The sequence below is a fragment of the Canis lupus genome, chromosome 27, assembly GCF_003254725.2.
Source record: "Canis lupus dingo isolate Sandy chromosome 27, ASM325472v2, whole genome shotgun sequence".
NCBI lineage: Eukaryota > Metazoa > Chordata > Mammalia > Carnivora > Canidae > Canis > Canis lupus.
Genome location: NC_064269.1, coordinates 42,095,219 through 42,109,309, shown reverse-complemented (window position 1 = coordinate 42,109,309; position 14,091 = coordinate 42,095,219). Strand labels below are relative to the sequence as shown.

The 14,091-nt window shown below is 36.7% G+C and overlaps 1 protein-coding gene across 6 annotated transcripts in view; it reads left to right on the top strand.

The window, feature by feature from the left end:
* The window catches only part of TULP3 (TUB like protein 3), a 65,953-nt gene that overhangs the window by 8,014 nt on the left and 43,848 nt on the right, over positions 1 to 14,091 (top strand). The window contains exon 1 of one of the 6 annotated variants that reach the window (XM_049102342.1): positions 5,617 to 5,654. The exons of the other annotated variants lie outside the window; for them this stretch is intronic. Within the exon in view, the coding sequence (XP_048958299.1) occupies positions 5,650 to 5,654 (5 nt within the window). The 5' untranslated portion in view covers positions 5,617 to 5,649. Of the gene's footprint in view, positions 1 to 5,616; positions 5,655 to 14,091 lie in introns of those variants that run through there. 6 annotated transcript variants of the gene reach the window in all.

Sequence of the window (14,091 nt, the reverse complement as noted above, 5' to 3'; positions counted from 1 at the left end):
CGAAATAAAGGACATTATTTGTCGAATCCAAGATGTTTACTGGCAATTATGACAGGGAATCACCACAGAAACTATTCCAGAAGTATATAATAAAATAAATTTTGATTGACAGGCATAAGAGTTCTAGTTAGCAAAACATAATTGAATGTATGATGGGAAAATGTACCATCTTGGAGGTGCTAAGATCATCGTTTGTCTCTCAAATGTGGTTTGATAAGAGGATTATCAGTACAGTAAGTTCAAATTTAAGAATGTATTTAAAAATCACTGCTTCCAGCTTTTCCAATACAGAATAATGATCTCAGACTGACTAATCTTGGCCAACAGAATTAAAGGTCTGCTCTGTGATATACATGATACTATAGTATAGTTTGAAACATTGTCCCATTTAAGCTTATAACTGACAGAAAAAATAAATGAGAAAACAGCAGAGGTCTCTGTCATCTCTGGTTGTATGTACACCAGTAGAGTAGGTACTATTTTGTGAAAGGTATATCCACAGTTTTAAACTAAAAGTTTTTTCTTTAAAAAATGATTTTAGGTTTACAGTAACTTCTGGTCAATTTATTTCTCATAGGCAGTTATCTTTTATCAGCTTCTTCGTTATTTTCCATATCCATCCAACTATAAAATAGTATCTAATTTCTACCTACTTCGAAAAGCCCAAAAGTGAGGGGTGATGAATTAGAATATTTCTTGAAGACATAAGTAAAAGGACTTTTTTTTCAACTAACTTTAAAATTCATTTTTTATCAAACATTTATTTCACATTGTCCAAGTTCTAAGCATCACATGCCATGAGCAATGCTAAGTAGTGTTAGAATATACTGATGTTCATAAAGTTTCTTTTGTAATTTTATTTTTCTTTTCAGTGTTAGAAGTTTGTCTCAAGAGTCATAACACAAATGACTATGCATATCTCTTAGCTTAGCAGAGGCACTGCTTTGGTGATTGCTCTGTTGTAGTGAAAGCAAGAGAATCCCCAGAGAAGTGTAGAGTGCATCTCCTGACACCACAGCTATAGCATAAACACTCTAGAAAAGACACTGCGTGGATAAACTTAGCTTCATTATCCGCAAGCTTGTACTTGAACCAGAAGTATGCCATACTCCCTTAACACATGCCTCCTAAAAGTATTGTTTTCCAAAAACTGAGCAAGTTGCTCCTGTGGGTGTTCTGGATGTTCATATTACTAACTGGAATAATGGCATCAATTTTGATTTCTATTTGAAAAATAATCAACAGAAATTTTCTGGGTCATGAGTTCAAGACCCACGTTAGGCATAGAGTGAGCTTAAAAAAAAATAGGGTCTCTTGGCTAGCTCAGTTGGTAGAGCTTGTGACTCTTGATCTAGGGTTGTGAGTTAGAGCCCCACATTGAGTGTAGATATTACTTAAAAATAAAAGGGATGCCAGAGTGGCTCAGTTGGTTGGGCATCTATCTGTCTTTGGCTCAGGTCATGATCTCAGGGTCCTGAGATCAAGCCCCATATCTGGCTCCCTGGCTCCCTGCTCAGTGAGGAATCTGCTTCTTCTCCCTCTGCCCCTCCACTCTGCTTAGGCATGCTATCACTCTCTCTCTAAAGTAAATAAACAAAATCTTTTAAAAAATTCTAAAAAATAAAAATAATCAACAAAATTGACAGTCTTTTTTTTTTTTTTCATTTAAAAATGCTGCCATTTAAGAGCCTTCAAAGTACTTGCTTTGGCAGCACGTGTACTTAGAGCCTTCAAGCATATTTTGAATGAACACATGTAGCAATTAGTGGAGATCAGATCAATGTGCTTATAACTGAGACATTAGGCTGGTTAATACATAGCAGCAGCACATTGCTAGCTCCTATATTGATTTCTACCATTTATAGTTTCTTTTTTTTTTTTAAAGATTTTATTTATTTATTCATGATAGTCACACAGAGAGAGAGAGAGGCAGAGACATAGGCAGAGGGAGAAGCAGGCTCCATGCAGGGAGCCCGACGTGGGACTCGATCCCGGTTCTCCAGGATCGTGCCCCGGGCCAAAGGCAGGCACCAAACCGCTGCGCCACCCAGGGATCCCCCATTTATAGTTTCAAATCATTTCATTTTTAGTTACATTTAATAGGCTTTAAAAAGTTGACTTTTTTTTTTTAAGAGTTTATTTATTCATTCATGAGAGACACACAGAGAGAGGCAGAGACATAGGCAGAGGGAGAAAGCAGGGTCCACGCAGGGAGCCTGATGCTGGACTCAATCCCAGGACCCCACGATCATGACCTGAGACAAAGGCAGACGCTCAACCGCTGAGCCACCCAGGCATCCCAAGAAGTTGATGACTTTTAATATATATATTTTAAATGTCTTTACATGGTACTGTTATGAAAGAACTCCGCTTATTCCTTCCTGGATAGGGGAAAACCCAGTCCTTCTATGTGTTTCTTTCCTGCTATGTGTTTCTTCCCTGTGTGTCTAGTTAACTACTCACACAGAACACTTTACTTGTGACATCTCTGGTCCTCATATGTGTGGGGGTTTTGTCCCTACAACAAACAATTCTCTGACACCAGCTGGGAGTCCCACAATTCAACTCAATTTGATACTATCTACCTAAGATAGTTTTGGATCCCACAGGTTAAGGGCCTTGGTCCTTCAAGTCTGCTACTAACCTGCTACCCCCATCTTTCAGATGTTATTCAGAAGTCTGGTTATCAACTGTGCTTTTGTCCAACTGGCTGTAGACAGTAGGTTCCAAAGATCTTCTTGGGTTCATTTCATTTGCTAGGGTGGCTCACAGAACACTTAACATTTCCCAGCTTATTAAAGGATATGATAAAGGATGAAGAGATATATAGGGCAAGGCCTGGGATGACTCCAGCCACAGAAACCTATGTCTTCATGGAGTTGGGGTATGTCACCCTCCTGGGGTAGATGTGTGTCAACCTGGAAGCCCTCTAAACTGTCTACTTGTGGAATTTAATGGAGGCTTCATCAGATAGACATTCTCAATCATGAATCCCATCTTCAGCCCTCTCTTTTCAAGAGAATAAGGAGCAGGGCTGAAAATTCCAAGCATCTTATCATGGTTTGATCTTTCAGGTGACCAGCCCTTCGTAGGTATGCAGGTGCAGGTACGAAATTCAAAAAGGATTGAAAGAGTACATAATGAAAAGTAAGAATACTTCCCATTCCCCTACCTTTTTAGTTTTCCTCCCTGAAGGCAACACTGATTCCAGCTTACTGTGTATCCTTCCAGAGATGCACTCTGCATTGCAGTTGAAAGATATGTATATTTTTTCTTTCATAAATGGTGATAAATACTCCCCAATTTTCTGCACCTTGCCTTTTTCAATTAGTAAAACATCTTGGAAATTCTTCCACATCAGTATCTCTATATTTCTATATTTTATTCATATCAGTACTTTCTTTTTAAAAACAGTTGTGCGGTATTCCATTGTATGGATATGGTATACTTTAATCAGTTTCTATTGATGAACATTAGAGTGTGCTGTATTGCTATTACAGACAGTATTACAAAGTCATGTAAAGCTTATATGGGGTGACTGGGTGGCTCAAGTTGCTTAAGAGACTGACTCTTGATTTCAGGGTCATGATTTCATGATCTTAGGGTCATGAGATTGAGCCCTGCATGTCAGGTTCTGCTGCAGCCTGCATTGGACTCCATGCTGGGCATGAAGCCTGCTTAAGATTCTTTTCCCCTCTCTCTGTCAAAAAAAAAAAAAAACTTAATTTTTTTGGTAAAGATTTTATTTATTTATCTGAGAGCATGTGAGGAAAGACAAGCAGGGGCAGGGTGGGTGGTGCAGAGGGAGAGGGAGAAGCAGACTCTCCGCTGAGCAGGGAGCCCTATATAGGGCTCAATTCCAGGGATCATGACCTGAGCTGAAGGCAGACATTTAACCAACTGAGCCACCCAGGCCCCCTCCCCCAAAAATATTTATAATCATACTGGACAGTTGGCTAAGGTTGGGAAATAAGTTAATAAGGAGTATAAATTTGCCTAAAAATGGATTTCTCTGAGTGTAAGTTGTATTCGTTAGTGATCAGGAATTTTATATTTCATACCAATGTATTTTTAATATTTCAGAAAGAAATGTTAGAGAAAATATGTGATCATTATACACAATTGAACCCTTTATTTTTTTGAGAGTAAAGAAATAATGGAATCCTGGGAGCTGCTGGAAGGTTAGAGTGGAAAGAGGGAAAGAGTGGGACTTACTTATGTCTGTTTTTTTTATTTTTCTTTTACTTCATTGACACTATTTCTGTTAGTTCCTTGTGAATGTCACTGCCTCCTCTTTGATAAATTATACTACCAGAGGCCATACATTTTATTTGTAGCTGCTTGAATTTATTGAGTGCCCATTATTATTTTATAAGTAGTAGACCATTTGATTTTGACATAAAGATTTTCTGTAACATTTATCAATGTTAGTGTCATTAATTAAGCATAAGTTATTTTGAGCAGTAACTATATCTTTAACTCTTGCCTAACACACAGGTAAGGTAGAGATTCAGAAAAGAATACAGATTTAATGTGTGCTTTCTTTGACCTGACACTATTCTAATCATCTTCTATTTATTAATTTTTTCAAATCTTATATAGTCATATGAGATAAAAACTACTATTATCCTTATGCTGTGCATGAGGTGGGCAGAGGTTAAATAACTTGTCTGAGATAGAAAGTAAAGGATCCATACTATTATTATTTTTAAAAATATTTTATTTATTTATTTACTCATGAGAGACACACAGAGAGAGAGGCAGAGGGAGAAGCAGGCTCCACGCAGGGAGCCTGACACGGGACTCCATCCGGGGTCTCCAGGATCACGCCCTGGGTTGAAGGCAGCGCTAAACCACTGAGCCACCAGGGCCGCCCAGATCCATGCTATTAAAGAGCTAGGGAATCTCGATCCAGAGCCTATCCTTGAACTTATTCCTCAGTCAAGTTGATTGACATTACTTTCATTCTTAGATGTTTTATTATGAGATCATTATTATTATTATCCCTTTTGTTAGGGAAGAAAAATGTAGAAAAATAAGATTGTTCGCCCAGACTATATTTATGGAAAGACTAAAGTAAGTATTCTTGATATAAGAGTATTGATAGGCAAAGATGCTAGGAGGAAGAGAATAGATTTTATCTCCTGGACTTTGAATGGCATGGCTGTTGAGCAATCACTGGTTTGACTATGGTTGAGATAGCAATTTTTGTATGTTTAAGTAAATTTTTCTTGTCCTTCCCATTTATTTTATGTGTCAACTTAGTGGCTTTTTTTTTTTAATCTTTATAGGACAAAACAATTCACAAGGAAGGGTGTGTTATTTAAAAATAAAACAGAATTGAGGTAGGAAACAAGAATGATTATTCGCTCTGCTCTGAAGAGAGGAATTACATTAGGTGTCCATGTCAGCACCAGAAGAAACTTTCCAGGAGTCATGAGCATCATGGCCTGCTTCACTTAACTAAATTTCACTGGTTTTTAAATTCAAATTGAGGGTTCTTGTAAATATACTGCAGTCTTGAAATGCCTTTTCTCTCTGAGATATTTTGTCATTTGACATCCCATAGAAAGGGGTGAAATTCAGAATGATGTTGATCATTGAAAGAATTCATCAGGAAAAAACAAACCGAAGTCTCAAGAAACAAAGATGAGGTACTGTATTTGGGGGGAAAGGAATCTTTTCCTTGGTGTTAGTAAAGGTCTGATATTTATTAAAGTATATCTCTGCTGAACAACTCCAGGGATGTGGGTAAAGTAGGGACTTAGGAGTGGATACTTGTAGGGAGGAGATGCTTCTGTGTTCCCTTTTCATTGATTTTTCTGGTCTCTGATTCATCTGTGTCTTTTTAGCAGTTTATCAATTCACACCCATATTCCCATTTATAAATATTTATCATATGCATATAAAATGATGAAAATAGATTATATGTAGTTTATCAATCTCATAGGTACACATGCTAAAATTCCTTGGCAGTGGGAAACGAGGAAGTGAAGGATGTCACAATATGACAAAATATTATGACTCAGTGATTGGGAATAAATGTATTAAAATTTCAGGTGCATTCATTTGGAAGGCATATGGGAAATTTAGGCTTTTCAAAGGAGTTCTAGAGGAAATTTTCTAGGGAAAATCTTTAGAGGGAGTTGTATTGTGAAAGGGTCTTTAAAAATATAGAATACAGGGGTGCTTGGGTGGCCCTGTCGGTTAAGCGTCTGCCTTCGGCTCAGGTCATCATTTCAGGGCCTGGGATCAAGTCCTGAGTTAGGCTCCCTGCTCAGCGGGGAGTCTGCTTCTCCCTCTGCCTTTGCAGTTCCCTCTGTTCTCTTTCTCTCAAAGAAATTTTTAAAATCTTAAAAAAAAAAAAAAACCCTGCCAAGCTATCTTCCATAGTTGCTGTGCCATTTTTGCATTCCGTCTAGCAATAAATGAAATTTCTTATTGTTCATGTCTTTGTCAGCATTTGGAGTTGTCAGTGTTTTGCATTTTAGCCCTTCTAATAGGTATGCAGTGGTAATTATTATTGTTTGTTTTTTTAATTTGCCATTCTCTAAGGGCATATTATATGGAGTGTCTTTTCATATGCTTACTTGCCATCTATATATCTTCTTTAGTGTCGGAGTCTGTTTAGATCATTTAACTATTTTTTAATTGGCTTGTTTTCTTATTGTTGAGTTTTAAGAGGTCTCTGTATATTTTGGATATGACTTCTTTATCAGATATGTGTTATGTAGGGACGCCTGGGAGGCTCAGCGGTTAAGGGTCTACCTTTGGCTCAGGGCTTGATCCCTGGGTTCTGGGATTGAGTCCCACATCAGGCTTCCTTCATGGAGCCTGCTTCTCCCTCTGCCTGTGTCTCTGCCTTTCTCTCTCTGTGTCTCTCATGAATAAATAAATAAAATCTTTTTTAAAAAAAGATATGTGTTTTGTAAATATTTTCTTTCAGTTGACATTGTTTTTTTACCTCCTCTGGCCTCTACTTTTCTAGTAATTTCCTAGTTGGCAGAGCTGCACAATGCTGTTGGTCAATGAGAGTCAATATCACCAAGTGGTGACACTTATATAGGTTTCCTAGCAAGCTTCTCACATATCATAGGATATAGGAAATTGTAAACTTCCTTTCTCTACATTATCCCCCCAGATGTTAATTATTACATGGGTAACAGAGGAACAAGGAAAAAGGAAAGGCTATCCCAAGATTGAAAATGCCTGTCTAGTCTCCCAGGGGGAGGGAATGTCACTCAAAATGTATTCTGGGTAGATTTTACCCATGACCCATGTTAATGTGTTTCTGAGGGCATTGCAAGCATCCAGCTATATTTGCTACTTTCATCGGAATTTCACTAAGACTACTTAGGAAACTAGTCTCAGCAAACTCAGTAGACATCTTACCTTTTTATCACTAAGGTACTATGGTCCTTTTTACATCATGCTCAATTATTATTGGAGTTCAAGTGTGAATTCATTGTACAGACCCATGGCCTGCCTTAAGAACAATGAACAAAGGGGATGCTTTAGCAGGTAGCAGTTAACATTCACACAGTGCTTTGCAATTTCCAAAGCACTTTTCCTTATGTCTCCATATACTTTCATGTATAATTATCTAATACTTAACAAACAACTCTGTGAGGTAGATACCGCTGTCCACATTTTATGATTGAGGCGACAGATGTTTAGGTAGATGAATTGACTTGTTGAAGATTTAACGAGGAATTGCCAGAATCAGAATTTGAACCCAGGTTTTTTGACTGAGGTTTTACTAGTATATTCTACAAAACCATTGATTTTTATTCTCTTTAAATATAAGATGTGGAAAGGATCAGGATTATTTTGAATAATTTGGGCTGTATGGTCATTGTGGTGTTAGTGGAGCATTGTTTGAATGAACAAACACAGTATTATTTTAAAAATGAGAAAATAGTGATACTTTAAAGAGCAGTTGCTGGTTATACCTGACTTTTTCTTTTTTTACAGTAGTCTTTGGCTTTTATTTATTAATTTTTAACAGGTTTAAACTTTTTAAAGGGCATTATTTATTTATTCATGAGAGACACAGAGAAAGAGGCAGAGACACAGGCAGAGGGAGATGCAGGTGCCCTATAGGGAGCCTGATTCAGGACTCGATCCCAGGACCCTGGGATCACAACCTGAACCAAAGGCAGATAGATGCTCAACCACTGAGCCCCTAGGCGTCCTGCAGGTTTAAAATTTTTATGTAATAAAATGTATCACTTGTTTCCCTGATACTTTCTGGGCTCTATGTCTTGCTGTGACTTTTTCTTTTCTTTTTAAAAATTTATTTATTGGTTTGAAAGAGAGCACAAGAGCAAGAGTTTGTGTGCACAGGGGGAGGGGGGCAGAGGGAGGAGAGACAATCTTTTTTTAAGCAGGACTCCTCACTCAGTGAGGAGCTGATCCAGGGCTTGATCTCACAACTCTGAGATCAGGACCCTGTGGTCATGACCTGAGCTGAAACTAAGAGTCAGAGGCTTAACTGACTATGCCACCCAGTTGCCCCTGCTGTGACTTTTCTATAGTTCATGTTATAAAAATATTAACCTATATTTTCTCAAATTTTATGTGTAGTTTTTTTTTTAATTTTTTTTAAATTTTATTTATGATAGTCACACACAGATAGAGAGAGAGGCAGAGACAGAGGCAGAGGGAGAAGCAGGATCCATGCACCGGGAGCCCGACGTGGGACTCGATCCCGGGTCTCCAGGATCGTGCCCTGGGCCAAAGGCAGGCACTAAACCGCTGCGCCACCCAGGGATCCCCTTTATTGTGTTAAAATATACATGAATTTTTAAAAACATTTTATTTATTAATGAGAGACACACACACACAGAGACGGAGACATAGACAGAGGGAGAAGCAGGTTCCTTGCAAGGAGCCTGGTGTGGGACTCCATCCTGGTACCAGGATTACACCCTGAGCCAAAGGCAGATGCTCAACCACTGAGCCACCCAGGCATCCCAAAATATATGTGAAATTTACCATTAACCCTTCCTTCCTTCCTTCCTTCCTTCCTTCCTTCCTTCCTTCCTTCCTTCCTTCCTTCCTTCCTTCCTTCCTTCCTTCCTTATCATTAACCATTTTGAAGTATACGGTTCAGTGGTATTAAGTATATTCACATTGTTGTGCAGCCAGCAATCACCACTATCTATCCCCAGAACTCTGCTCACCTTGTAAAACTGAAACTCTACCTGTTAAACAGTAACTTCTCATTATCACCCCCCACCTCAGCCCCCGGCCCCTGGCAACCACCATTCTATGATTTAGACTATTTTAAATACCTGATATAAATGGGGTCATGCAGTATTCGTCTTTTTCTAACTGGCTTATTTCACTTACTATAATGTCTTCAAGGCTCATTCATATTGTAGCACGTGTCAAAATTTCTTTCCTTTATTAAGGCTGAGTAATATTCCATTCTTTGTATATGCCACATTTTGCTTATATGTTGAAATTTGATGGCCATACGGGTTGCTTCTGCATTTTAGCTATTGCAAATAATGCTGCTATGAACATGAGTGTACAAATATCTTTTCAAGACATTGCTTTTAAGTTCTTTGGGGTAAATACCCAGCAGTGGAATTACTGAATCATATGGTAGTTAAATTTTTAATTTTTTGAGGAACGTCCATGCAGTTTTCTACATTGGCTGCACCAGTTTACAATTCTACCAGCAGTGCACAATTCTAGTTTTTCCAAACCCTTGACAACATTTGTTTTCTAGTTTTTTGATAGTAGTTCTCCTAATGTGTGGGTAGTGGTATCTCCTTATAGATTTGATTTGAATTTCCCTAATGGCATGATCCTGGGGTCCCAGGATCTAGTCCCACATCAGGCTTCCTGCATGGAGCTTGCTTCTCCTTCTGCCTGTGTCTCTGCCTCTCTCTCTCGGTGTCTCTCATTAATAAATAAATAAATAAAATGTTTAAAATATATATATGTATAAAAAGAATTTCCCTAATGATCTGTGCTGTTGGAGATCTTTTATGTGCTTATTCACCATTTATATATCTTTGGAGAACTGTCTTGCCCATATTTGAATTGGGCTGTTTTGTTGTCGCCATTGTTGTATTTTAGGAGTTCTATCTATATTTTTTGGATATAAATGCCTTATCAGACATATAATTTGCAAATATTATCTCCTGTTCTGTAAGATGCCTTTTTATTCTGTGGCTAGTCCCTTTTGATGTACAAATTTTAAAATTTTCATGAAGTCTATTTGTTTATTTTTTTTGTTACCTGTGTCTTTGGTGTCATATTCCAAGAAATCATTGCCAAGTCCAGTGTTGTGAAGATTTTTGTCCTGCTCTGAGTTTTGTTTTAGGTCTTACATTTAGGTTCTTGATCTTCTTTAGTTAATATCTGTATGTGGTGTTAGGTAAGGGTCCAAATTCATTTTTTTTGCATGTGGATATTGTTTTCTCAGCACCATTTGTTGAAAGACTATCCTTTCTACATTGAATGGTCTTGACACCTTGTCAAAAATTATTTGATCATATATTTGAGGGTTTATTTCTGGGCTCTCTGTTCTATTTCTTTGGTCCATACATCTGTCTGTTTTGGGGGTTCTTTGTGTGGTATTTTTTCTCCAGCATATGTCTTTATAGCAATACCATACTGATTAGCTTTGGGTAGTAAGTTTTGAAATCAGGAAATGTGAGTCCTCCAGTTCTTTTTCAGGATTGTTTTGGTTATATGGGGCCTGTGAGATTCCTTAAGAATTTGTGATGGGTTTTCCTATTTTTGGAAAAAAACGTCATTGGGATTTTGACAGGGATTTACACTGAATCTGTAGTGATTGCTTTGGGTAATATTGACATTTGAACAATATTAAGTCTTCTAATCCATGAACATGGGGTATGTTTCCATTTATTTCTGTCTTCTTTAATTTCTTTCAGCAGTGCATTGTACAAGTCTTTTACCTCCTTGGTTAAGTTAATTGCTAAGTATTTTATTTTTTTGATGCTATTGTAAATGGAATTATTTTAGTAAATTCCTCTTCAGGTTGTTTATTGTATATAGAAATGTAGTTGTTTTGTGTCTTTGTGTCCTGCTAGTTTGCTGAATTCATTTATTAAATCTAACAGGGTTTGTTTTTGTGTGTATATGAAGTCTTTAGAATATTCTATGTCGGGATGCCTGGGTGGCTCAGGGGCTGAGTGTCTGCCTTCAGCTCAAGGAGTGATCCTGGGGTCCCAGGATCAGGTCTCACATCGGGATCCCTGGATGGAGCCTGCTTTTCCCTCTGCCTCTTTCTCTGTGTGTATCTCATGAATAAATAAATAAAATCTTTTAAAAAATATTCTATGTGTAAGATCATATCATCTGCAAACAGAAACAATTGTACTTCTTTCTTTATAGTTTGGATACCTTTTATTTCTTTTTCTTGCCTAGTTGCTCTGGCTAGAACTTTCAGTACTCTGTTGAACAGAAGTATTGAAAAGAGGCATCCTTGCCTTATTCCTGATCTTAGAGGAAATGCTTTCAATCTTTCACCATTGTGTAATATGTTTACTGTAGGCTTTTCATATATAGCTTTTATTATGTGGTGGGAGTTTCCTTCTATTTCTATTCTATTCTTTTATCTTGAAAGGATCTTGAATTATGTCACAGGCTTTTATACATCAATTGTTTTTGTGTTTTTTTAACTATATTTTGTTGATGTGTGCTTGTTTTTGAGAACCAGGGTGACAAAGGGAAAGAACAGGGACTTTTTGGTGTCTGACATATTTGCATAAAAATTTGGCTTTTTTTTTTTTTTTTGGCTTTGTTTTTTTAATTTATGTGACTTTAAGCTTGGCTTAGTAAGTTGCTCAGTCTCCTGAAGCCACCCTTTTTCACTTATAAAGTAAATAAAATAGTAGCAACCTTACATGGTTCAGATGAACAGTGAATGAGATTTATGTGTATAAAGGCCTAAGCACTCTCCCTAGCAAATAGTAGAACCTTTTTCTTTCCTTTTGCCTGAATGACATGTATTTATTACTATTGTATTTCTGTCGTTAGGCTTTTGCCTGCTGTGGCTCTGGGGACAGGGCGGAGGGTGGGTGCTGTGGGGACCATTTGGATGCACACAGACATGAATGGATAACAAAATGGTATTGGAACAGTGGGAATCAGCAATTTTGCACAGGAAGCTTTGGGAGATGTTGTAATGTTGTTTACTGTAGTCTGTCTAAAGTTGGGACAAAGTTGAACAAACAAGGTAAGTTTGGTGCTTTGGAAAGTATGAAAAGTGCTAGTGAGCTCTATTCTCTCCTATCAGGAGCAGTAACTGAAATTAATGAAGCTCTTGTGGAAAATCCAGGACTTGCCAACAAATCTTGTTATGAAAATGGTTGGCTGATCAAGATAATGCTTGGTAATTCTTCAGAACTGGATGAACTAATGAGTGAAGAAGCATATGAGAAATCCATAAAATCTACTGAGGAGTGAAAATAGAACCCCTAAATAAACTAGTATGAAATAAAAAAAATAAATTAGCAACAACATAAATATCCAACAATAGGGGACTAGATCAGTATAGATAAAATATTATACAGCCAATAAAAATTGTGCTTATAGAAATTGTTTTTCCTATTTCTGCAAAAATGAAGGAAAAAGTTTATGATATATGACTTGGAAAAAATAATGCATTATTATTATGTAGTATATTTTTATTTACCTTAAAATTTTTCTATAATAGAAGTAAATTTTCTCATAATAAAAATATACTTTAAAAATCTGAGTGAGTATCATTATACTTTAGATATTGTGAGCTTTGAGTATGTGGGCATAGAGGGTAGTCAAGTTGAACTTCTTTTGTATCTTTGCTTGTATGACTTTCTGGATTTGAATCCAGACATTTCCAGTTGTAGATCAGTTATGTGTATCAGGTGGAGTAATTATTCATTATATGGTAAAAGATTCTTTTCCCTTAGTAATTAAAAACATGTAAGTTAAACAATTTTAAGCTCCTTTTTTTTTTTTTAAAAGATTTTTAAATTTTATTTTAGAGAGGAGAGAGTGAGCATAAACAGGAGGGGCAGAGGGAGGAGAGAGAATCTCAAGCAGACTCCATGCCCAGCATGGAGTCCAACTCAGGGCTTGATCTCACATGAATCAGAACCTGAGCCAAAACCAAGATTCGGGTGCTTAACCAACTACACTACACAGGCGCCCCTTAAATTACTTTACTATATCATTAATCTAACAGAGATAATATCCCAAATTGGCCAGAGCATAGAGAAATATGGTATTAACTTATTGGTAGCAACATAAATTTATATAAAGTTCTATTTTGGAGAAAAACAATTTGGAAGAATTATAGGTAAGGATTTATAATAGCATAATTTATAATTTTTGACTTGAAAATTTCACTTTGAAGAATAAAGATACTCATTGCTGTTCCATAGTAACATAAAAGAAGATAAGTTCTACATTTAACAAGGGAACAAGTCCATCTTGCCAGTGGGGTAGGGCACTTTAACCATTAAGATATGATATGTATATGAATTTTGTCCATTAAAGGAGACACAGACATAAATAAAATAGTTGGGAAAAAAAGGCCAAAATGAGTTTTTGGAGTGTTCACAGCAAATCTGTGCTTGTGTTGAATTGGTAGTACATTTAAAAAGTTGATTTTACTGTATGATAATTTAAAAAATTAATATAAACTCATTTTGAGAAAAAGGAAAAATATATGGAGGTACTGACAAGAATTAGAAATTGATTGTGTTGTGAGAGTTTGTAATATATTGGGTTTTTTTTTCTGTAAAGCCTTTTTTAGTACTTTAAAAGATCAGCTGTGCATGTGTATGTGTACATATGTGTGCTAAATCACATTGAATAATAAAGTTCTTACTCCTTCACTGTCAACAGTTTTTGAATGTCACTGCTTTAATGGATAGGAAAAGATATAAATGTACCATCAGGATATTCAGGATAAGTATAATTTAGAAATGTTCAAAGTGCTGTTAAAGTAGAACAGAGGAAATTATTATGGAGAAATTGAGGACTTTTTCTTAGAAAAAGTGAGAATTGAACTTAGGGTTGTGTGTATGTGGCATTTGTTATTTTTGGCGTTCAGTGAGCTTT